The sequence below is a fragment of the Dama dama genome, chromosome 19, assembly GCF_033118175.1.
Source record: "Dama dama isolate Ldn47 chromosome 19, ASM3311817v1, whole genome shotgun sequence".
NCBI lineage: Eukaryota > Metazoa > Chordata > Mammalia > Artiodactyla > Cervidae > Dama > Dama dama.
Window position 1 is genome coordinate 13,827,972 of NC_083699.1, and position 26,654 is coordinate 13,854,625.

The 26,654-nt window shown below is 41.7% G+C and overlaps 1 protein-coding gene across 6 annotated transcripts in view; it reads left to right on the forward strand.

Moving 5' to 3' along the window:
• Window positions 1–26,654, forward strand: part of SCHIP1 (schwannomin interacting protein 1) — a 187,207-nt gene that overhangs the window by 147,100 nt on the left and 13,453 nt on the right. For 5 of the 6 annotated variants that reach the window (XM_061168224.1, XM_061168223.1, XM_061168225.1 and 2 more), the window contains one exon: window positions 6,853–6,971. In XM_061168224.1, the coding sequence (XP_061024207.1) occupies window positions 6,853–6,971 (119 nt within the window). Of the gene's footprint in view, window positions 1–6,852; window positions 6,976–26,654 lie in introns of those variants that run through there. The other variant, XM_061168228.1, reaches the window with a different exon arrangement.

Consider the following 26,654-nt stretch of genomic DNA (forward strand, 5'->3'; position numbering starts at 1 on the left):
GAGAGTTATGTTTTATATGGTGAGGATTTTTAGGACTTTAAGCCCAGTAGTCAGCATCTCAAGTAACCCTGAGAGAACTGCTCCGAGGAGGCATCGAGGGGAAGTTCAGTTCCATATGTAAAATAGATAGCCAATGGGAATTTGCTATATGAGCTAGGGGACTTAAGCTGGGGCTCAGTAACAACCTAGAGGGGTGGGATCGGGAGAGAGGCGGGAGGGATGTTCAAGTAGGAGGGGAAATGGGTAAACCTACGGCTGATTCATGATGATGTTTGGTAGAAACCAGTGCAATACTGTAAGGCAATTATCCCTCAATTAAAAAGAAAAGTTTTGCAATAAAGGGCGGATGATCTGAACAGCAAAAGATGACTGTTAATTAAAGAAAACCAGGTATCCCAAATTAAGGGATTTAGCACTTTTCTATGTATGGGAAGATGCTAGAGTCTAGGCTTACTGAAATCATTTCTTTGATATGATTTCTGGCCTCAGCTATCTGGGGCCAGTATGCGTTTTTACTTCCCAAGTTTCCTCAGGGTTCAGTGTAGGAAGTGGCTGCAGTCTGATGGCTGCTAAATGGCAGATATTCTTTCCTTCCTGAGTTTCCTCAAGGCTTGCCAACTCACGTTAGAGGGCCGCAATTGCCAAGGACTATGGTATCCTTTGTTTACTGATATGGCAAGGAATATTCCATCTCACACACACACACACACATATACTCCTACTTTACACATGCGGGCAACTGGAAGGAAATTGGGTTCCAACTGTTGAAGTTTAAGAGAAAAACTGTTTTACTAGTCAGTTGAATATAGGAATTTGAAATGTTAGGAATCACATTTTTTCCAGAAGGAAGATTGAGCAGTGATGGCAAGAGAGTGGCTCTGATGAGAATATATTTGTGTTGTAAATATTTGTGGTTATGATTAGCCATGTTTTAGTATATGTTTTGAAGTCAGGTGTGTTCTCCTTTTCTGAGAAAGCGTCACATCCATTTCAGGAAAGAAGTCGATACACATCTATCTCCAGCATGGTGTCCACCTGGACACTTGACTAATCCATGTGGGAGAGGAGCTGGGAGATGTGGCCCCAGAAATGCGGACTTGAATCCTTGCTCTTCTAATAGTAGGGTAACCCTCCTTCAGCCTCTGTTTCCTCATCTTCAGAGCAAGAATGGTTGGAGGATTAATCATAACAGCTACTATTTATTGCAGATTTACATTACCATAGGGCAGGTACTACTACTAAGCAATTTATGTAAGTTTTCTCATTGAATCCTCCAACATCAAGTGAGAGCCCTTACTTCTGGACTGGGAATGGTTTTCCAAGAACAGAGCCAGCGGACACTTCAGACAGAGTGCACTATTGACTGAACTATGTAACACTTAGGTTCTAAACTCAAAAGGACGACTCATATGCTTACTATAAAATTTTCAAAACTCTCAGACCTATATAGAAAAGTAAACAAAACTCATAGTAAAACTATAAAACTCCTAGAGGAGAACATAGGCAAAACACTCTCCGACGTAAATCACAGCAAGATCCTCTATGACCCACCTCCCAGAATATTGGAAATAAAAGCAAAACTAAACAAATGGGACCTAATGAAACTTAAAAGCTTTTGCACTACAAAGGAAACTATAAGTAAGGTGAAAAGACAGCCCTCAGATTGGGAGAAAATAATAGCAAATGAAGAAACAGACAAAGGATTAATCTCAAAAATATACAAGCAACTCCTGAAGCTCAATTCCAGAAAAATAAATGACCCAATCAAAAAATGGGCCAAAGAACTAAACAGACATTTCTCCAAAGAAGACATACAGATGGCTAACAAACACATGAAAAGATGCTCAACAGCACTCATTATTAGAGAAATGCAAATCAAAACCACAATGAGGTACCATTACACGCCAGTCAGGATGGCTGCTATCCAAAAGTCTACAAGCAATAAATGCTGGAGAGGGTGTGGAGAAAAGGGAACCCTCTTACACTGTTGGTGGGAATGCAAACTAGTACAGCCGCTATGGAAAACAGTGTGGAGATTTCTTAAAAAACTGGAAATAGAACTGCCATATGACCCAGCAATCCCACTTCTGGGCATACACACTGAGGAAACCAGATCTGAAAGAGACACGTGCACCCCAATGTTCATCGCAGCACTGTTTATAATAGCCAGGACATGGAAGCAACCTAGATGCCCATCAGCAGATGAATGGATAAGGAAGCTGTGGTACATATACACCATGGAATATTACTCAGCTGTTAAAAAGAATTCATTTGAATCAGTCCTAATGAGATGGATGAAACTGGAGCCCCTTATACAGAGTGAAGTAAGCCAGAAAGATAAAGAACATTACAGCATACTAACACACATATATGGAATTTAGAAAGATGGTAATGATAACCCTATATGCAAAACAGAAAAAGAGACACAGAAATACAGAACCGACTTTTGAACTCTGTGGGAGAATGTGAGGGTGGGATATTTCAAAAGAACAGCATGTATACTATCTATGGTGAAACAGATCACCAGCCCAGGTGGGATGCATGAGACAAGTGCTCGGGCCTGGTGCACTGGGAGGACCCGGGGGAATCGGGTGGAGAGGGAGGTGGGAGGGGGGATCGGGATGGGGAATACGTGTAAATCTATGGCTGATTCATATCAATGTATGACAAAACCCACTGAAATGTTGTGAAGTGATTGGCCTCCAACTAATAAAAAAAAAAAAAAAAGAAAGAAACTTAAAAAAAAAAAAAAACTCATAGTAGTTTCCAGAAAAGCTAGTATGTTAACTGAAAAAATGTAAATATTTCCTCTCACTAGTAATCAAAGAAATTAAAAAGGATAGCCCTTTTTTCCCATCAAATTAAAAACAATAGCTTTTTTTTTTAAGTGAAAATACTCAGTGTTAGCCAGGACATAGTGAACGCTGCACCCTTTCACGTTGCTGGTGGGCATGTAAATTGGAACAGATTTCCTCTCAAGCAATGTGACAAAATGTGTCAAGCGCCTCAACAAATGTTCACACTCAGCTGATCTGGTAATTCCACTTCCAGGAACTTATCCTGAGGAAATAATCAGACATGTGGGCAGGGATTGATGTAAAAATGCTAACTTCTATGTCATTTTTAATTGGATACAACCCAAATGGGTAACAATAGACGATAACTCCAGAGGATAGAATGGCACGCAGCCATTTACAATTGTATCTTTAAAGGATTTTGCATGAATGAGGGCAGTTCTCAAAGTATAATAAACAATGTGATCTCAATTTTATAAAAAAGAGAGAAATACACACATAAGATTAGAAAAACTAAAAGGAAATATACCAGAATGTTAGCAGTGATCTGTGTCTCAGTGGTGGGATTATGGTGACTTTTATATTCTTCATATTTTTCTTTTTTAATTTATTATTTTATTTATTTGTATATTTGTGGCTGTTTGGGGTCTTCATTGCTTCATGGGCTTTTCTCTAGTTGTGGCGAGTGGGGGCTACTCTTCATTTCGGTGCCCAGGCTTCTAATTGCAGTGGCTTCTTTTGTTGCAGAGCATGGGCTCTAGGGCGCACAGGCTTCATAGTTGCCTTTCCAGAGCTCTAGGGCACGGGCTCAGTCGTTGTGTTGCTTGGGTTAGGTTGCCCTGTGGCATGTGGGGTCTTCCCAGATCAGGGATCAAACTCATGGCCCCTGCAGTGGCAGGTGGATTCTTTGCCCCTGAGCCACCAGGGAAACCCCTGTATTTTTCTTGATCCAGAGAGAGAAGAGGATCAGGGGGGGACATTTGTGTGTTACAAAATAGTTCTCTTTATTTTCTTAAATTTTATTTTATTTTTAATTGGTGGAAAGTTGCTTTACATTTTGTGTTGGTTTCTGCCCTACAACAACGTGAATCAGTCTCTCTCTCTCTCTCTCTCTCTCTCTCTCTCTCTATTCATCCCACCCTCATCTTCTCCTACTGTGTCCACAAGTCTGTTCTCTACTAGGTTTATCAATAGCATCTATCTAGATTCCATATGTATACATTAGTATACTATACTTGTTTTTCTTTTTCTGACTTACTTCACTCTGTATAAGAGGCTCTAGGTTCATCCACCTCACTGCAACTGACTCAAATTTGTCCCTTTTTATGGCTGAGTAATATTTCTTTGTATAAATGTACCACAAGTTCTTTACCCATTCATAAAACAGACTTCTTTAAACTGTTATGAAGTATTCTTGTATTAAAATTATAATTAACATGAATAAGAATATTTTTAAGACCTTCTCTACTATCTATTGCTTTAACATACCAAGTAAATCAGGAGGGACAGACATGGAATCAAGGGTATGTTAACACCTTTACACCCGGACTAGGTGTTTCCTTTAAAGAAAACCTCTTCCAGACCCTAGGATAATGTTGGACAACATTGGTCATTAACACTCATGTTATGATCTACCAATTTTATATTTGGATATTTCGTTCCACTCAACAGTTTTCTGACTGTAGAGGACATTAAATAATCTCTTTTGTCTGTTACATGGATTCAGAAATAAGTTCACTGACTATGTTAAATCTGCATAGCAGATTTGGGGATTTTGAAATGAATTTAAGTAAAGATGTCAAGTGTGCTTCTGTTTTGGCAGGACCACCACCAGTAAGTACCAGCCTTGCATATTTGGAAGGGTGGGTTGCTTTAACTAAGGTTTCCAAAAATACAGTTGCAAGTGGTTAGTGAAATGAAGAGCATTCTTTACTTCCCTTTAGAACCTTGTGGTTACCTTCTCAGGGCTCAGTGCTGTGCTAGCCCAGTTATCAAATGAGATCAGCATCACGTCTGTAACTGCACAGAAACAGTCTTCACATACACACACACACACACACACACACTCTATAGCTGCTAGTATGACACAGTTCCATGGGTACATGACAAAATAGGAAGACATCTGAGTAGATGGATAGACTTAAATATAATTGCTCAAAATGAAAGTTGAAAGAATGGTTATAGTGTCCAAGAATTTTTAAATGTTAGAGAAAAGGAAAATAAAAATGAGCTTTCCTTGAACTAGAAGGAAAGCCTATTGAAACTAAATATCCGGTGCTAGAGACTAGGAGTGTGTGTTTTACACTTGATCTTAGCCAGACGGCTCGGAAGCAGTGGGAATGTGCATTTTTAAGTCTCTACAGGAAATTCTGATGCAGACTGTTGAAGCTAACGCTGTCTTAGCGGGGCTGCGCTGTCATATATTTTATTCTGGGCTTCCAATATGGTATCTGCTAGAGCCACCTGTGGCTCTGGAGCTCTTGAAATGCAGTAGTATCACTGGAGAAACTGAATTTTTTATTTGAATTAATTTTAAATTTGAATATAAGTAGCTACATGTGACCAGTAACTACCATGTTAAATAGCCTCCTTCGCCTATAGTATATTGCCCTTCACTTGGGATGAAATGAAGCCGTTTTTCAGCCTGCCCTTACGATAGGTTGTACATTTCATTACTGTGACACTGATGCTCAGATGGTGGATCAGAGCTTCCGCTGTAACTTGTGGGTACTGGTGGCAGCAAATGTGGCTCCAGAACCTCCTCCTGGGAGAATCAGGGTGATGGGGAGACCACACCCCATCACCTGAGCTGTGTTGTGTAATATAATTTGGTCAGCATCGTCTTTAGCTCCTTGCTCAAAACTTAAAATGGTGCTTCTCACAGTCCCCCTCAACCCACAAGAACAGAAAACCTAAATCTCATTCTCACCCCCAGGATATCCAACTCATTATATTTGGTTTTTGTGGTTTTATTTTTAACTAAGGAAATCATGTCTAATCTCCTCTCCTGTTGTTTAAAGGGTTTAGAAGTTCAGCATGGTGAGTTTTTATGGGACTTTTATGGGAAGCCAAGTGTTGTAAACATATCCAAATTATCCCAGTAGTGTAGTTTACCAAATTCTGTTCCTATGCCCATGGACCTGACTTCCCTTCAAAATATGAAACAGATGGGTCCAGTGAGAATCCTCCAGCTATTCCAAGCACTGTGTTAGGATTTCTCACATTCTAAACCCGGTGAGATCAGGATATTGAACAAAAACAAATGTCCCCATCAAGACTGTCGGCTGGGTGGGGGCAGAGGCTCTGTCTATCCATCCTGAGCCGTGCCCCCAGCGTCACAGTATGGCTCCTGCCTCTCACAGAGGCTTGGTGCCTGTCAGTTGAATGAATTAATGTTCTTGCCAAAGAGAAAGTGGACTGAAAGGGACCATGTAAAGAAGGCAAAAGACACGATCCAGGGAAAGCCCTCATTTAAGATAAAAGCGATTTGATTTAGGACAAAGTGCTTGTCCTCCATGATTTTACTCTCGTCATATCTAGCAGGTAAGAAGAAAGATGAAAGCACCAAATAATCTACAGGTGACCCTTTAACAAGGAGTTAGGGATGTCAACCCTCAGTACGGTAGAGAATCTCCCTGTAACTTATAGTCAGCCATGCCTGTGTGTGGTTCACAGATTCAACCAGTCATGGATCGTGAAGTACTATAGTATTTACTATTGAAAAAAGTCTTCTGGGTGGATCTGAGCAGTTCAAACCCATGTTGTTCAAGAGTCAGCTGTAGTTCCATCCTGATGACAACCATTTAGTACCATGAGGGTGATTTCCTAGACTAGTGATCGTAATGGGCTCTGAAGAATTGAAATTAACTCACAGACTCAGAGTCAGGAATGACGGGTTGCATTTCAGCTCTTATTAATTCAAATGCTCTTGTGCTGTGGCCTGTTTCATTTTATTTTTGTCAAATATTACAGTTCTAAGAGACCTAGCAGTTAGATTGTCTCTGGTTGTGATGTATCTGCCTGCTTATCGGTATGTTTTATTTTCCTGAAATTTTAGGCACAAAAAAATGAGAGGGAATCTATCCGACAGAAGTTGGCACTGGGAAGCTTCTTTGACGATGGCCCAGGAATTTATACCAGCTGTAGCAAAAGCGGGAAGCCAAGCCTTTCCTCCCGGTGAGTGTTGTTTTGAGTTGATATTTTGATATATACCTAATGGATTTTGTTATCTGACTGTATGTTTAATGAGATATCCTTTAAATCCTTGAGTATTTTTCTCCCATAATACTACCACCTTTATTTGTGTGCTGGACTGATCCCTCCCCACCTGTTTGTTGGGTTGGTTTTGGGGGTTTTAGTTTTGGGGATTTGGGGCCCATTTGCCCAGCCACTTGAGATCAGCTTTCTATATTTCATTTTTAGACACAATACTGATTTTACTTTGTGATAGGGAAATAAAGCTACACTCTTGAGCAAGCCGACTGATATTTGGAACATTGTGGCAGACCACCAGATTTCCCATTAAGCAATCCCAAAACATCCAGACTCACCCCTCTGATGCATTTGATAACAATACTGGTAACTGAGAAATACAATTCCTGCTTTGATCATTGAATATTTGCTGCAAGCTTAACCTGTCTTGCAAGGTGTTTTTTGTGTCTTTTTTTTTTTTCTTAAATCTTGATTTCAGGGTATCATTGATTATTTGCATAGCTTCTAATTCCAATGAAAATATGTTAAAATTATAATTCTACCTAGAAAATAGGACTGTAGACCAGAGCTTCTGAAACTTTAATGTGCATGCATGTCACTTGGGGATTTTGCTAAAATGCTGATTCTGATTCAGTAGGTCTGGGTGGGGCTTAAGATTCTGTATTTCTTACAAGCTCTCAGCTGATGTTCCTCTGCCAGTCCATAGGTCACACTTTGTTTGAGGGTGTATAGACAGTTTGCAAAATTAACCATTACAAGTACAGGTATTCCAAGTGGTGAGAGCACATAGAACACTGTATTTAAAAGATGGTAGTAACTGAAGATGCATCAGCATTCTCTGGATCCCTCCCCAGATATCTGTTTCTTGTCAAAATATCTGTCTCTTCCTTTGGACCTTCTTAAGAGCAAATATCCCCTGTGTAACTACTAGGTATACTTACCATGATAAACCAAGTATGGGAGACAAATAATAGCATTCATGCATTTGTTCAACCAGTGAATTTCCGCTCTTTCCTTCGTATGAGGTCCAGAATTAGACACTTTGGTATCTATTTTATCTGGCTTGCAGTAAGCCTCATACTTCTGTCTGATCCCTACCGATTTACCTAAATCGGCACAAATCAGAAAGCACTCATATGTGCCTATCAAGGAGCTGCTGCCGGTGTGTTAGTGCCTGGAGTCAGGAGCTGAGACCGGGCCACGCAGTGTTCAGGCATGTCCTCCTTGGTGGGTGTGGGGCCAGCACGGGCTCAGAGGATTCCCTCGATCTCTTCATATATCACCCCAGAGCTGGAAGCCTTTGCCTTTGCTGGAGAAGCACCTCTTTCCCCTCCCAGTGGGATGTGGCAGGAGGATTCCGGCCTAGGAACCAGGACACCTGAGGGTTGATCCTAGTTAGCTTCTAACTCTGAGACTTGAACAATTTACTCAGTTTTACCATACCTCAGTTTCCTCGTCTTTGTAAAATGAGGGGAGTAGACCCCACAGATATTCTTACAGATCTCTGCTACTGCTCTCTCTTCAAAGCCCCAAAAGTTTTCTTTTAGAAATCCCATCTCTCTGCTCAGCCATGTCATATCCATCTGATCTAAATGGGATGTCTGGTTTTCAGAATGAAAGTGTGTGTGTGTGTGTGTGTGTGTGTGTGTGTGTGTATGTGTGTGTGTTCCATAGCTTTAAAAGTAAAGTAGAATTAACTACAGAGTGTATAATAACAACACAAAATAAAAGTAACAGTCCTTAGTCCTATCCCTCTCTATCCTATCTCACTCTCCAGAAATAATAGCGTTTAACTCCTTAGCTATCACTGCTGGTATTTATGTCTCTGAGTAAAATGCTGATCTTCTTAGCTTTTACTTTTAAACCATCTTTTGACTACCAAATAACAGAAGGCTGGGGTTTAACTCTCTTTTACAGTCCTCCCACAGACATATCTGTATATCCCCCCATCCTCCGCATGTAATTATTTCAGAATTTGGGGTAAAATAACGGTTCGATTTTACATTATTAAGATCGTATATCATTCACCGTGAACCGTGTAGTAAGCTATGATTACTTGAGAAATTTTATTGTTTATTCTGAAATTCTAATTGCCCCGTTTTCCCCTTTGCCAGTCCATGTGTGAGTGTATCCCGATTCGTGGAGCCACTCTTCTGATGAGAGGCATTGGCTTGTTTCAAAGGTTGTTCCAAAGGTTTTGCTCTTGTAAATAGTGCTGCTTCTAAACATCCTTGTACATGTCTTCTGCTGTCCATGTGCAAGAGTTTCTCTTGGTACATTCCTCGGAGTGGAATTCCTAGGAAAATACATGAATGTTCCTACTTAGAAAATAATGCCAAAACTGTTCTCTGAAACAGTTGTACAAGTTACACTCCTACCAGCAATAGTTCGAAGATCCTATAGATCCACAGCCTTTCTAACACTCAGTATTGCCAATTTCTTTTATATTTTTTAACTGAATATGTATTAAATGTATTTCATTATGCTTATTAGCTCTCTTTGTTTCCCCTTCTGTGATATATCTATTTGGGCCTTATGTTCAAATTTCTGCTGGATTCTTTATGCTTTTTTCATTGTACATAATATTGGAACGAGCTGTTTCTCACCTGTATAACCCTCTGGGCCTGGTGTCTACTTTGTATGTTTGATTTAACTACTTCCATTTTTTTAAGTGATTTTAAGATTGCACACACTTTTTATTTCTTAAGTCAGTTCTGGTGAGTTGTATTTTTTAAGAAGTTACCCATTTTGTTTATGTTTTCAAAATTTTTCACATGATACTTTCTCAATTCACTAAAGGTATTCAGTTCAGTTCAGTTCAGTCGCTCAGTCGTGTCCGACTCTTTGCGACCCCATGAACCACAGCACACCGGGCCTCCCTGTCCATCACCAGCTCCCAGAGTTTACCCAAACTCATGTCCATTGAGTCGGTGATGCCATCTAACCATCTCATTCTCTGTCGTCTCCTTCTCCTCCTGCCTTCAATCTTTCCCAACATCAGGGTCTTTTCAAATGAGTCAGCTCTTCGCATCAGGTGGCCAAAGTACTGGAGTTTCAACCTCAGTCCTTCCAATGAACACCCAGGACTGATTTCCTTTAAGATGGACTGGTTGGATCTCCTTGCAGTCTAAGGGACTCTCAAGAGTCTTCTCCAACACCACAGTTCAAAAGCATCAATTCTTCAGCACTCAGCTTTCTTTATAGTCCAGCTCTCACATCCATACATGACTATTGGAAAAACCATAGCCTTGACTAGATAGACCTTTGTAGACAAAGTAATGTCCCTGCTTTTTAATATGCTATCTAGGTTGATCATAACTTTCCTTCCAAGGATTAAGCGTCTTTTAATTTCACGGCTGCAATCACCATCTGCAGTGATTTTGGAGGCCCAAAAAAATATAGTCAGCCACTGTTTCCCCATCTATTTGCCATGAAATGATGGGACCAGATGCCATGATCTTAGTTTTCTGAATGTTGAGCTTTAAGCCAACTTTTTCACTCTCTTCTTTCACTTTCACCAAGAGGCTCTTTAGTTCTTCTTCACTTTCTGCCACAAGGGTGGTGTCATATGTCAACCTACATATCTGAGGTTATTGATATTTCTCCTGGCAATCTTGATTCCAGCTTGTGCTTCATCCAGGTCAGCGTTTCTCATGATGTACTCTGCATATAAATTAAATAAGCACGATGACAGTATACAGCCTTGATGTACTCCTTATTTTAGTTAAATTGTTCAAAATGTTTTCCTCTGATTTCTGTAGGTCCATGATTTTTTTTTCTGAGTTTATTTTTTTGTTTGTTTTCATTTTTGTTAATAATTAGGTATAAAACTCTAAGAGCTGTTAGCTCCAAGCCCTAACACTAAACTCTCTGGTTAGGGCCTGTTAGCCATACACTGATTCCTCAGAGAGACATGCCTTGATCACCCAGTTGAAAAGTCAATACCCAACCTCTTACCCTGATTCGTTTTTCTTTGTTACCCTTATCATTACTTGACATTGTATTAAATGTACTTTTAACTTGTTCTTTGTCTTTCTCTAGTACTAAAATATTAACCTCAAGAGAGCAGATCTTTGTTTTGTTCACCACCATAACTATTGCTGCTGCTGCTGCTAAGTCACTTCAGTCCTGTCTGACTCTGTGTGATCCCATAGACGGTACCATAACTATAAGATAGTGCTTAATAGTCAGTCACTGAATAGTTTCTGAATTAATGAATGATGAACTTCACTTTGGGCTTCCCAGGTGTTGCTAGTGGTAAAGAACCTGCCTGCCAATGTAGGAGATGTAAGAGACACCGGTTCCATCCCTGAGTCAGGAAGATTCCCCTGGAGAAGGAAATGGCAACCCACACCGGTGTTCTCACCCTGGAGAATCCCATAGGAGCCTGGCGGGCTACAGTCCATAGGATTGCAAAGAGATGGACACAACTGAAGTGACCTAGCACGCACGCACAAATTTCAGTTTAGAATGGTCAGGTAAAAACACAACTGTTTTGTTAGGGTGAATCCAATTTAAAGTATCTAAATCTCTTTTCTCTTGGACTGTAAGTTACCCAGAGACAACCTCTCCAACTTCGTCCTGAGAAATTTTAAGCCTGGCTGCTAGTGTAAGACTCGAGCAGGCGAATGGTTGACGATTCATCGTGCAGTTAATTCCTGTGATTTCAATAAGGCCTTTCGTTGCCACCTCAGCTGTGCCTGAGGGAGCCCCAGCCTGGAACTCCTCTGATTGAGCCTCTCGAGATAGTATACTTTCTCATTCTGCTAGACCACAGGTAGACAGGGCAAGTTAGAAGGTCTAGATTTTTCTTTCAATTGCTTAAATCAGTCCTCCTCCACATACAGTCTGCCCCCTCCCAGCTTCAGATGTACCTGAGCATTTCCAGGATCCTGCAGTGAAAATGCACGTGATTCCTCCACCAGCCACCCCTGCAGGCATCTAGCAAATTGAAATAAAGTCAGATGCTGCTCATCCATCTGTGTTTTGTTTTTTTCCCTAACTCTCTTGTGTGCCGTTGTCTCCTTTTCCATTTTCTTCATCCCTGTAGGTTTATACCTTCTTTCTTCCTTTTATATTATTTTAGTAGGATTTCAGAAGTGAGAGTAGATAAATACCTGTGTTTCATATGCCATTTGTAACTAGATGTCTCATAAAGATTTTCATTATTTTAAAGATTTTTTTTTTAATCTGGACCATTTTCAAAGGTTTTATTTAATTTGTTACAATACTGTTTCTGTTTTGTGTTTTGGTTTTTTGGCCATGAGGCATGTGGGATCTCCCTGACCAGGGATCTGACTTGCCCCTTACCCATTGGAAGGTGACGTCTTAACCTACAGGACTGCCGGGGAAGTCCCAAAAGGTTTTCATTATTTATAATAGAAGAAATGGCTTTGCAGATAAAATTGTGTGCTGAAACCATGTAGGTAAAACAAAGCTGACCTCTGGTTCAGGAGGACTGCAGGAGAGGGGTTGGGATAACCCTGCCCAGAATATGCCTCCCCCCCACTTCCGTTCAGTGCCCCCCTGTTCCACCCTCACTGCCCCTCACCACCCGTCCCCTGTGAACCCTCAGAGCCCACCTGAGACTCTTGTAGCTGAGCATCACTTGAGAATCAGTGACTCATCCACACTCTTTGGAGACACAGCTCTCTAAACACATATGTATTTCACAGGAGCTCAGAACAAGCTACCCTTGTTGACGCGCCATAAGGAAGATTATTTATATCCTGTTCTTTCAGATGTGTTTTCATCCTGGGATGAGATCATCCTCTCTGAGAACACGATGACTTTTTGGATGATGGTTAATAATGATACTTAATGTTTCTAAGAAATGTCACTTTATCCCTGTAAATTTTAAGTCTGCAAAGACTGACTGCCATTCCCTTTGCTCAGTAATAATGTAGGAGAAGAGCCTGAGATGTTCACTTGCAATTGTGTAACCCATATTCTTCATCCCTATTAGAATTAATGTTCTAATGTATTCCAGTTCCTGCAATTCTTCGTTAAGCTGGTAATACTTTACCTCTTCCTTACAGAAGTACTTGAGGGATGTTAGAACTCTGAGGTCTCGATGTGACACTCCAAAATGTACCTAAGCACATGTGCTGAATTAGTTAAATAATCAAAACCAGGTAAATATTAGATGAATTTACTACTTTAAGGAGCTCAGTACTCAATTTTAAATGAGGCTGAGGACTTAAAATTAATTGACCAAGCAACGGGTTTTGAAGTGCTAAGCTTTCTTTTACAGCAGGGCTTACCTGGTTAAGTAGGATCCTTTGGCAAAATAATAGAGTTCTATTTATGCATTTTAAAGGATGTGTGATTACCTGTAAAAATTAACTTCATACACATTATGTGAGAAATTGTGAAGTAGCATGAAGGTCCTTTGGGAAGACGTGCTTATTAAGCTGCTACTGAAAATGTAAGTCCTTCTCAGTTGGCCTTTGGGTTTCAGCCCCACTGAATTTTCTTAATTGGTGCTATCTCCTAAAGCACTTTTTAAAAGAATGACAAGTTATTAAATGTAAGCTAGACTTACTATAATCCCATAAAGACATTTCATGCCCAATACTGAAGCAAAAGAATTTTTGATATTGCTTCATAACTCAAGTAATTAAATTTGACTTATACTGAAATGTGGCAAGTACAGGAAGTGCCATATTTTTCTTCCAAATTTGCTAATCCACACATAATCAGCCTTTTCAAATGGAGATCATATGACCTTTGTCAGTTTTTCTATTTAAAAATGCTTTAGCTAAAAGCTTAAAAGGAAATGAGGAAAATGAATTACCTATTTTTGAAATAAGCTTTCTAATAAATATTACTCATGTTCTCAAAAAGTATTCATTTTCTCTTATGACTAGTATAATACTTTGCTATAAAATTTTTCTCATTGACCAAATTAATCTTGAATCAGCATTGTATTTTGGATTCTGAGTTTACATAGCTTAATGTTATTGATATCAAAGGAATGGAAACTGGCTTGGCTGCTATGAAAATACAAGACAGAGTGGTCATTAGTAATAGACAAATAGGAAATCTTTCATCTTTCAAACAGGACAACCTGTTTGGACATTGTAGAGAAAGCTATTTCTGCCTTTTCCACTCTCCTTTTCTCAGAGTAAACACAAAATAAACCTGACCCCCACTCTTCTTCCTCCCTTACCCTAGATAGATTTTATTTGTTGTTGTTGTTTAGTAGCTAAGCCATCTCCAGCTCACGGGCTATAGTCCACCAGACTCCTCTGTCCATGGAATTTCTCAGGCAAAAATATTGGAGTGGATTGCCATTTCCTTCTCCAGGGGATCTTCCTGATCTTCTGTGGGGATCCAACCCCTGTATTGGCAGGTGGATTCTTTACCACTGAGCCAAAACGGAAGCCCAGATTTTATTCACATGCATATAAATATAAATGCAACTTAATGCAGTCTATTTCATAAAATATGCAATGGGATGTTGTAACCTAGAAAAAGTTATATACCCCTCTCTCCATGCAGTGTGAAGATTATGAAAACTAGAAGTTCCCCAGAGAGTTTTTGAGATGCTGGTTTGAATAATGATTACTGTTTACTTGTCTCAGCCATTTCAACATCCCCAAATCAAAACGCATTTCTTTCTCATTCTTGCAGGTTTATTGGTGAATGACTGAGACAAGACCGATAAAATTAACCCACCACCTCCTTTTGTGTTTGGGCTGGGTGGAGGGGAGGGGGAGCAGGGAGGCACTAAATAGCCCAGGGAGTTGTATTAGTAGGACGAATAACAGTGATCTAGAGCGCCTTTAAAGAAACTGGATTCATAGGAGCTTTGAATGTGAGGAATTGAGAATCTGAATATATAATCTGCCGTGGAATCACAGGTCGAAGCAGCATCGTTTTGCCAGTAAAGTAAATCATTCTTTCGTCTCCGACAGCAATAATGTTTGCATAAATTCCTAGACGTAAGCACAGTGGTCATATATACCCAGCATGGGTGAGAAGAGGTTGTCCTGTTTTAATGCAGTGAAATTTTCTTTCCTGAAGTAATAGGTACATACTCCAGCAACCTATTTATAACATGTGACATCTTTTAAACTTCATATTAATCTCAAACAGGCACACTATTAATTTGCATAGAATATCCTTCATATGAGTAATTCCAAGGTACATGCCATTGCCAATGATAGTTTACAAATTCTTTTTTTTTATATACTATTTGAAAAGTCATCGGGTACTCTGCGGAAAACTCTTACTATTTTTTATGCCGTCCTCCAAGAATTACCTCCAGTATTCTAAAATATTACACAATTTTAAAAGTAAAGGAAAATTTGAAAAGGATCTTTTGAGGACTAATACTATTAAAATGGCAAAACAAATTTAATCATGTAAGCAATTCTTCTCTTTCACAAACGTGAAAGGACAGCGAATTGATATTTGTGAGATTTTCTTTGTCTAATAAATAGCCTCACTTTACAGTAATGCCAATGACCCCAGTTTAATTAGGTGCAATTAATTTTGTGCAAGTGAAATTTGACATCTTGCTAGAGGCATAACTAGCTGTACTCTGTCTTATGAATTTTATTATTATCACCAGTGAGAATTCAATTGTCAGAGCTCCTGCAGAAGGGTGGGGGATGGGGAGAAAAAGGCCACAGGGCTGGCGTGTTATATTTAAAAATGGTTCCAGTGGACAGCCAAATGTTTAATTAAAAGAACTTCTAGAAATGATTTTTCCATTGGCGCATCATCTTTGACAAGTTATCATGACTTTATTATTGCCATTTGCACTCCCTGCAGACAGTGGTCCCTCCCGCGAGCCTGGACACACAGAGCTTGTATGAGGACTGGATTCCTTGAGACTTTACATAAGCACTAGCTGCTAGGAGAAAAAAAGTCCCACTGACTGCAAGTGAGCTCTGTCATCTGGAGGTTTAACACAATCCTTTTGTTTGATTATGTTATAAAATTTTTTGTGCCCCTCAGATTATTCTCATTCAGATTGTTGTTGTTGTTGTTGTTCAGTTGCTAAGTCATGTCTGACTCTTTGCAACCTCTTGGTCTATAGCAAGCCAGGCTCTTCTATCTTTCACTATCTCCTGCAGTTTGCTCAGATTCATGTCCATTGAGTCAGTGATGCCACCCAACCATTTCATACTCTGCTGCCCCCTTCTTTTGCCTTCAGTCTTTCCCAGCATCAGTCTTTTCCAATGAGTCAGCTCTTCCCATCAGGTAGCCAAGATGTTGGAGCTTCAGCTTCAGCAACAGTCCTCCCAGTGAATATTTGGGGTTGATTTCCTTTAGGATTGACTGGTTTGATCTCTCTGCTGTCCAAGGGACTCTCAAGAGTCTTCTGTAGCACCACAGTTCAAAAGCATCAGTTCTTCAGCACTCAGCCTTTTTTATGATCCAACTCTCATATCCTGGACTACTGGAAAAAACCATAGCTCAATCAGATCATCACATGCATTAAAAACCCATGCAAGATATTTCAGAAAATCACTGTTAGTTAAATGGTGACACCTGCCTCCTTAACACATAGCATTTTATTTTATTTTTTTCTTAATCAGGGCAGCACGGGGGCAGGGGGAGCTGTGCCATGTACATGTGGAATCTTAGTTTCCAAGGATCCACCTTGCGGTGGAAGCTCAGAACCCTGACCACTGGATTTTCAGGGAATTCCAGAATTTGTGTTTTATTGAAAAGCTCTTTCAGGTTTATTTGGATATACATTTTTATCGCATGTGTCTTTTGTGCATACAAAAAAATAAGAAAAAGGGAAATTGGTTAAGGTAGTCCTACACCCTTTTCACATGCACAGTTCAATTCTCCTTTTACCAATTTCCCTTGGAGTTGTCCATCTTTCTGCACACTGTCACCCCTTGTGCCATCAGGAGGTGCTGCATGTCACCTTCCAAGCCACTGACCCCCATTCTGCATGTTTCCATCAGAAGGCATGGAGAGCCAGCTTCCAGGGCCCACCTCCTTCTCATCGGTCCTCGTATGGTTTGTTGGCTGATGGGGCTACTGCTCAGTAGAACATTTATGCCACCAGCTGTGTGGGTGACTGAGATCATGAGACATAGCCAGACTTTAAAAGATGGCCAAAGATGAATAACCACGTGTCACAGAATTAGCACAATTCTGTAAATCTACTGCATTCTCCTAATGACTGAATGGAATCAGATGACCACACATTAAATCATGAAACAGAAAGTCTCTGAGATAAAGCTTACTATGGGACCAAGCCTAAATGGTAGCCCCAATATTTTTTTAAACATAAACATGAAAAGTGGTGAAAGCAGTAATTCAGTGTTCAAGAGCGTAAAAGAATTTGCAGTTAAAATTTTCACCAAATCCAACCATACCCCTCAAAAACATCCACAGACACTGAGTCTTCAACTACCCTATCTTTAACCTAACCTCACAGACCTTCGTGGAGAAGGAAATGGCACCCCACTCCAGTGCTCTTGCCTGGAAAATCCCATGGACGGAGGAGCCTGGTAGGCTGCAGTCCATGGGGTCGCGAAGAGTCGGACACGACTGAGCAACTTCACTTTCACTTTTCCCTTTCATGCGCTGGAGAAGGAAATGGCAACCCGCTCCAGTGTTCTTGCCTGGAGAATCCCAGGGACGGGGGAGCCTGGTGGGCTGCCGTCTATGGGGTCGCACAGAGTCGAACACGACTGACGCGACTTAGCAGCAGCAGCAGCACAGACCTTAGGGCTTCCCAGGTGACTCAGTGAGGGTTCAATCCCTGGATCGGGAAGATCCCCTGGAGAAGAAATGGCTAACCCACTCCAGTATTCCTGCCTGGGATACCCCATGGACGGAGAAGCCTTGTGGGCTACTGTCCATGGGGTCGCAAAGAGCTGGACATGACTACGTGGCTAAACTGCAGCCGTGGTAGAGACCTTATCGCAGGTCTGGAAGGGATACGCAGCTCCAGCAGCTGAAAATCATCAGCAGGTCAGGCAGATACATGTTTAAACTCCACCTGGGCTGAGCAGAATCGATAGGCAGGCTGGTTTTAAAAATACAGTGAGGGACTTCCCTGGCAGTCCAGGGGTTAAGACTCCATGCTTCGACTCCAGGGGATATTCCACTTCAGGAGATGTGGGTTTGATCCCTGGTCAGAGAACTAAGATCCCACATACTGTGTGGCACAGCCAAAAAAAAAAAAAATTTTTTTTTAAAGGCAAAGTTAAAAAAGAAAACAAATACAAAGGGTGAAATGTATATCCATTACTTTAGAGTCTGTCCTCTGTGCAGATGCAAAAGGAAGGAGGTTAAGGCTAGGCTGGGGAGGGATGACAACAGTTGAATCAAAGAGTCCATCCACAGAAATGGCCACTTGCAAGAAAATATGTTTCTCAGTGCCCTCAAAGAGGATCTTCCACCACCCCCACCCCAGCACCCTGCCAGGAACAAAAGCCAGCCTGACTCATGTGTGAGTCATGGTCTCTGCATAGTTAGCATCTGAGTCACAAACGCAGCGGTCCTCTTCCAGCTGTCAAATATTTAATCCTACTCACCTTTCTCCAACAAACAAGCGCTAATCAACTCACCCATTTTCTCTCCTTTTCCTTTTTTAATTCCTGCTAAATGCCCACACATAGCAACTTAGAGGCACTCAAAAGAGAAAAGTTCAAAGTCAGCTGAATTTCTTCCATCAAAAAATATCTAGGTGTATTTCCTGCCACTTTTTCTGTACATATATCTCCACATTTTTGTTTACAGAGTTGAAATCATACTATACCTATTGTTCTAGAGTTTGGTTTTTCTTTTTGACTTCACAATACATCAAGATCATTTGCCCATTTCATAACTGTTCATATATTTTTACCAGCCGCATAATGGCCAATCATGTATTTCACCATAATATACTTAAATCTCTTATCGTTAGACATTGAAGTTGTTTCCAATTTTTTGTTTTTTTGTTTTGCTTTTATTTTTTCATCTTCTCTTTTATTCTTCCATTCATGAATTTATTCTAGCCTTATTAAAGTGCCTGGCTTCTCACCACACTCTTTTAGAATAAAATGCCAGCTTTGTGACCTTGTATAATTTAATCCATGAGCCTTGATTTTCTTATATGTAAAGTAGAGTTCATCATACTTGTTTTATGTGTATCTGAGGATTAGAGATAATATTTATTAAGTGCCTACAACATAGTAGATGCTCAAAAGTGGTAACTTTGTATTTGAGAATGTAGATGGCTTAGAAATCATTTGGCTTTAATTAAGATGAAAGTGTACCACATTTGGCACTTAGGAGAGATGACTGTTTCATTCCATCATTATTGCAGTATCAGAAGAGGTCTCATTCTGGTCTTCAATTCATGCAGAAAACGTTTCTGGTGAAAATGCATTTTTTAACATTAAGACCCTATAATTCCAAATTTAATTACATGTAAGTGGTCATTAGTGAAGGGACTGGATGCTGACGTGGAATTGGAACCAGCAGCTGTCTGAGGAATGCAGGTATTTATGGCTCCCTGAAGAATTAGGCGAGGCTCCAGAGGCTGGCACTTCACCAGAGAAAAGCTGGTGAGTGCTAGCCCACGCCTGGCCTCTAGGTAGTGAGAAGACCGTGGAGTTGGATGTCCACCAGCCCTCACATGAACACAGACAGATGGAAGGTCCAGAACTGACGAGCCTTGGGAAAGAGAGCGGACAAAAGGTCTGCCTGCAACTGGGAGAAGAAACACCAGAGAGCGCCGTCCACACTCCCCCACCCTCAGAGCTGCTTTCCTCTGCTTTGGCTGAGGAAGCCAGGAGCCTGAGTCCTGTAAGATGTGGGGTCAGGACAGGACGTGAAGAGACATGGTGGTCCCTGTCCCCCAGTCCTGTCTCTAGCACGCAGTTTGAAACAACCCTTAGCTTCTCTGACACATAACTGCTGGAGAGTTAGCTTTCCATCCCTCTCTCCATTTGCTCACCCCACTCCAGTGGTCAGACAGCCTTTCTTCTGCAGTTAGCTCCCTGCTCATTGGCTCTTCTTGGTTAACACCTTACTTGCTAACTAACGTTCAGGTTAAGTAAAAGTGTTTCTTTTCTCATATGTAGGATAAGGAGTGTCTAGTAAGTGTTTGTTTGTTTTTTTCAGTTTTGTCCCAGTGCTTTATATATTCCACATTTCTGTTTGTATATTGTGATTTAATGATCCAAGCACTTGGTACCTGTTCAAAGACCTAGTCTCTGTTCCTAGATCAACTACCTCCATGCATCCGCTTAATACAGGGGTCGTGAACTATAAAATGCCTGCAGGGGCCAGGAAGAAGCTTGAAGGAATGAGGTAGCCCAGATAAAAGGCAATAGGTGAGACTGTAGGGAGCTAGAAGGAGTGTGTCCTGGCCTGAGGAGGTGTGGGGAGGGGAGGAATTCAGGGGTCTTAGGCTCAGCGCCGGCTGACCAGTGCTGTGGGGTTTGCAGAGATGTTCTTGCCTGATCATCGAATGAATGAATGAATAGTTAAACATCCCCTTTTTTCCTAATGTACTTGTAAGCATCATTTATAGTATTTTGTGTGTGTGATGTTATATGTTAGGCCAGCAGTATTTGAACCTGTTGTATGAATATCACTCTTTTTAAAAAGCCAGCTTAACTCAGCCATTAAGGAGGAATGAAATGTTATCACTTGCAGTAACATGAATGGACTTGGAGGGCATTAGATTCAGTGAAATTGTCAGACAGAGGAAGATGAATACTGTATGGTATCACTTATATGTGGAATCTTACCAAATACAGCAAACTAGTGAATATGACAAAAAAGAAGCAAACTCACAGTTATAGAGAACAAACTAGTGGTTACCACATTGGGCACCGAGGAGAGATGGCTGTTGGGGGGCGGAAGAGGGAGAGGCATCAGAGGGGGAGGGGAGTAAGAAGTATGAACTATTAGGTGTAAAATAAACTGCAAGGATGAGGTGTACAACGGGAGATAGAGCCAATATTTTTATAGTAACTGTAAGTGGAGTATAACCTTTAAAAATCGTGAATCACTATATTGTACATCTGTAACATATAATATTGCACAGCAACTATACTTCAATTTTAAATTTTTTAATTTTTTAAAAGTTGAATGATCATCCCATGCATTACACAGTCTTTAGCAAAAGGAAGTTAACACAGCCCCACTGAAGTAAAACAAGAAATAGTATACTTTCACAATAACAAACTTTGGGAAACAGAAACTTTGCCTTTTCTTTTCTGAATAGTAATTCTGTAAATCTCATGGTAAATGTCAGTATGGAAAAAGTAAGGAAAAGAAGAGTGAGGAGCAAGGTTTGGGAAATGGGAAAGGTGTTTCACAATTTTTCTCTGGGTTTTTTTTTTGGTCATGCTGCATGGCATGCAGAACCTTAGTTCCCAGTTCAGTTCAGTTCAGTCGCTCAGTCCTGTCCGACTCTTTGCAAAACCATGAACTGCAGAACACCAGGCTTCCCTGTCCATCACCAACTCCCAGAGCTCGCTCAAACTCATGTCCATCGAGTCGGTGATGCCATCCAACCATCTCATCCCCTGTCGTCCCCTTCTCCTCCCTCCCACCTTCAAACTTTCCCAGCATCAGGGTCTTTTCAAATGAATCAGTTCTTCGAATCAGGTGGCCAAAGTATTGGAGTTTCAGCTTCAGCATCGGTCCTTCCAATGAATATTTAGGACTGATTTCCTTTAGGATGGACTGGTTGGATCTCCTTGCTATCCAAGGGACTCTCAAGAGTCTTCTCCAATACCACAGTTCAAAAGCATCAAGTTCCCAGACCAGAGATCAAACCCATGCCCCCTGCAGTGGAAGTTCCGAGTCTTAACCACTGGACCTCCAGGGAAGTCCCTAGCAGCGCTTCATTTTAACCCACCTCAGTGCATCCTACAGAGACACCATCATACACCCCATGTATCTAGAACTTACCCAGACCTCAGGTGTTCCCACATTCCTTCTTCATGACAGATTCTTAGAAAAATGAAATGTGTTCACAGCTATCCTTGGTTAATTACAGCATACATTTTATATTCCATCTCCTTTGAAATTCTCATAAAACAGCAAATGTAGAAAGGCTTTATGTAGAAAGCCTTTGAATAATGCATCAAAGACCCATTAAAATAAATAAAGGCAATATATTTTAACAGTCCAGCCACAGACTAGTTGGGAATACTGAGTAATGAGTAACAGCAGAGCCAGAGGCCCTCACAACCACACCTGTCTGGTTTTGGACAGAAGGTGAGCAATGCATGCAGGTTTGAAATGCCTAGGCGTTTTGAAGTTCCCTTTTACTCTGTTTCTTAAGGAAACCATACAATTGCCTTGAAATTATAGGCAACTACAGGATTAATACATGGGCTTCCCTGGTGGCCCAGCCATAAAGAATCTGCATGCCAATGCAGGAGACTCGGGTTTGCTCCCTGGGTCAGGAAGATCCCCTGGAGAAGGGAATGGCAACCTGCTTCAGTATTCTTGCTTGGGAAATCTCATGGACAGAGGAGCATGGTGGGCTGCAGACAGTGGGGTCACAAAAGAGTTGGACACGATTTAGCAACTAAACAAAAACTAACAACAGGAGGTATATGCACTTAAAATTATATTGCCATCACAGGCAAGACTTGATAAATCCACACCTGAGATTAAATGCGGTATGGGGGAAAGGCCACTGGAGGTACAGCCTGTAGTCTCTTGCTTTGTAACCTTTCAGCAGTTATCTGCTGCCACAGTGATGGTATATCATAAAAACCCACCCACATCAGTGGCATCAGATGATAAGCGTTGATTTCTACTGCTGGTCAGACCTGGGTTCACACGGGGCTTCCTCCTGTGTCTGTGATCAGCTCTGGGTTGGCACGGTGCCTCTGCTGCTCTTCACTGAGGTCTCTCAGATGCCTGGGGCCGCAGTTGGGACAGTTGCCAGTTGAGCTCTGTGCTGCAAAGCCTGTCTTCTTCCATCCGGCCGAGCTGGACCTGGGCAGTGGCAGCTTTCCCTGTAGGGGGAGACGCCGAACTCTAACGCCATCACTTCCTCCGCACTCTGTTGGCCGTGGCAGATCAGGAGGGCAGCCTAGGGATCAGGAAATAGACTCTACCTCTGGATGGAGAAGCCACAATCTTATTACAGAGGGACCAGACAGAGGGAAGAGAAGAGTTGGTACATTTTAATAATCAGGCTGTCACAGATCAGGGGCAAGTTATCTGAGTTCTTCAAGTAATCCCTGCCTTGCCCATCCCTAGAGAGGGAAATGGCAACCCACTGCTGTATTCTTAACTGGAAGATCTCATGGACAGAGGAGCCTGGCGGGCTGCAGTCCATAGGGTCGCAAAGAGTTGGACACGACTGAGCGACTGAGCGTGGCTTCCCTGTAATCCACAGATGGTTGTTCAGCCCAGGGAAAGAACGTAGTGAACACACTTTTAACTCACATTCAATGCCGCTGTCCAAGTGAAGTTAACCAGGGTGTGGTGTAGGGTATAGAACCAAAGAATCTTAACCATTTCTGTGTGAATGCGGGCAGTTTCAGCTGGTGCTGGGAGATTCCTGTTTCTAAAATCGAGAAACACCCCAATTTGTTCTGAGTTTTGGAGCTGGCCATCACACCAGGCCACTCCCAGTCATCGAAACCCAAGGCCAGGACAGAGGCTGGGTTTCCAATGCTGCTGCCCCCAGTTGACGTCACAGCAAACTTTAGGACCAGCCATCACTTCTCCCAGGGAGTAAACCAGTCTTTTCCTTGTCTTGTGAAGGGGAAAAAAAAAGTATTATCTTTCTACCAAATGTTATCACCAGGTAGCTAGGATTCTTAGGAGGTAAGATTTTTCCAACTCCATCATTCTCTCAATTCCGTGTTTTTTTTTTTTTCATAATATGCCTGGTGATGGTAATGAGAAATCAGCGTGGGCATTCTCCCAGTAACAGTTGCTTAGAGACTTCAGTCATGTCCAAGTGTTTGCGACCCCCATGGACTATAGCCCTCCAGGCTCTTCTGTCCATGGAATTCTCAAGGCAAGAATACTGGAGTCGGTTGCCATGCCCTTCTCCAGAGGATCTTCCCAACCCAGGGATCAAATCTGAGTCTCCTGAATTACAGGCAGATTCTTTACCACTGAGCCACCCAGGAAGCCCCAAGTAACAGTTTCCCTCACTATGAATGCCAAGAGGACACCGAGGCTGAACAGCCTCTCGACTAAATGCCTTCCCAATTCTGGGTGGCAGGAACTGTCCCTCAGAAAGCCACATGAACTCACAGAGACGTCCAGAAGACACAGTCTTTTTCTCTCTGTGTTTCTGAGCCTTCTTCATCTAGGACAGCCCCTTCTCAGGGGCTTGGCTCCCTGTCAGTAACCCTGGGCAACAGTATGGCTGTTCATGGCATAAGGAGAAGCAGTTCCTGGGGTGACCAGGACACAGACCTTCCAGAAATCAAATCCATGGCAAGACACATGTCAAGCAGCCTTTTGCACGTCGCAGTCTGCCAAGCGCCACTCCAAACATCAAGTAACCTCGAATTGGATGCTTTCAATTATACACTAATTAACAAGAAGAGGACGGTGTTTTGTTTTCACCTCAGACTGTGCTGGAGAGATCCTGGCAAATTAGCCCCCCAGCTGCTGGAATTTCCCAGGACTGTGTAGCCTTGTTGTGAGCGAGGCCCCGCAGCGGTGGGAAGGACAGAGGCCTGGGCTCCAGGGGGCCAGAGGAAGAGCCTCAGGGCGGCCATGCCTCCCCAGGGTGGGAAGGGGCCCCGAGCAGGGGTCATGGCCCCTGACCCTGCAGCACAGAGACCCTCGGCAGCTCCCGGCCGCTGCTTGGGAGCTGTGGTTGAGTCTTCCTAAAAGCTGCCTTCATCTTAAACCCGCTTAAAGGCTAAAGGGAAACAAATCCTCCTTGAAACCTGAGTCTGTTTTAAGATGTCTTTACTAAAATCCCCGCTGAACTATTAGCTGCTGTGTCATATAATTTCCTTTTCCTGAGAGTAACATTCTTGGTGATTACCGCTACAAGGAATTATAAGGCTCGCCCTCTAAGAAGGTCTTCGCAGTTTCCCACGGTGATAATGTGTTACTAAGGCGATTTTCTGAATTTCTACCTGAGGTGATTTTTTTCATTTTGCTCCAACTACTAAAGCCTTCCATTTTTTTTTTTTAATTTGCCTTTCCTGAGTTAGAAACGCTGTGTGGGATGGTTGATTTAGGTCTAAGGGCCTTAGCACAAAGGTCAGTTTGGGGGCAACACATCAGAATTTATGATCAAGCTTTCTTCAGAATGAAATGTATTTCTTTGGATGTTTTAAACTTTATTTTGTAATGGTATTGTCAGTGATTTTGTGTGTTTATAATCTGTTTATGTAGTATCATCTTCTCTTCGAGACTTTATTCGATAAATAGGAAATACTATGTAGTTCTAGATTCAAATTAGGTTTAATTTGAAATGTCTTTAAGATATGACTTTAAAATATGTCTGTTTTTAATTTGCACTTTTATTTCCCACTATTGTCCAATCCATGGATCTTGAGTTTTATTGTTAAAAATGGTTGACTTTTTTTTTATTTTTTACCAACTACAAATAATGAATTTTAAAGCTTAATTTATATGGGATCAAAGGGTAACCTGAACATATTAGATTACTCCAGAAAAAAATATTCTATTGGAAGAAAATTAAAAGGAGACATGTTCCATCTCAATAAATTTTCAAGCTGCCTAACAGTTCAAGTCAGCTCAGGATGTCTCAGAGAGTCAGTTGTGCATCAGGAATTGCCGTGACAGGCCAGGTGTTCAAGTACATGACTTGAAGGGTCTCTTTACAAAGTTGCGTCACCTTTAAAATCCTGTGTTCCTTTGTATGGGCTTTCAGAAAGTAGGGAGGAGGATAATGAACACGTACAAAGCATCTGTCCTGTGCCAGCTCTGAGCTAAATCCTCTCATTTTTCTTTCTTGTTATGTCACTCACTTCATTTCAGTCGCTCAGTTGTGTCTGACCCTTTGCGACCCCATGGACTGCAGCAAGCCAGGCCTCCCTGTCCATCACCAACTCCCGGAGCTTACTCAGACTCACGTGCATTGAGTCAGTGATGCCATTGAACCATCTCATCCTCTGTCGCCCCTTCTCCTCCCACCTTCAATCTTTCTGTTGCTCAGTCACGTCCAACCCTGTGCGATCCCGTGGACGACAGCACGCCAGGATTCCCTGTGCTTCACTATCTCTCGGAGTTTGTTCATTGAGTCTGTTGAATCCATTGAGTCCACCAGTGCATGTCCATTTGAGTCAGTGATGCCATCCAACCATCTCATCCTCTGTCGTCCCCTTCTCCTCTTGCCTTCAATCTTTCCCAGCATCACGGTCTTTTCCGATGAGTCAGCCCTTTGCATCAGGTGGCCATAGTATTGAAGCTTCCTTCTTACTGAATTATACACCCTGTTTTACAGATGAAGATACAGATTGAGTATTATGCTTAGGGAATGAAGTGAGAATTCAAACCTAAGTCCTGCTGATTCCAAGCACCCTCAGCTGATCACAGAAGAACCTGTCACCTTCTGCGACCACCCCTGGGCCTGACTCTGCTTGCCTGCACGGGAGGGTGGGGAGCAACGGAATTGGACCTACTGAGAGAAAGGCTGCATTTCCTTCCTGGGGAAATAAGTTGGGACTCTCAGTAATCACAGAAGTTAACAACAGGTGGCAG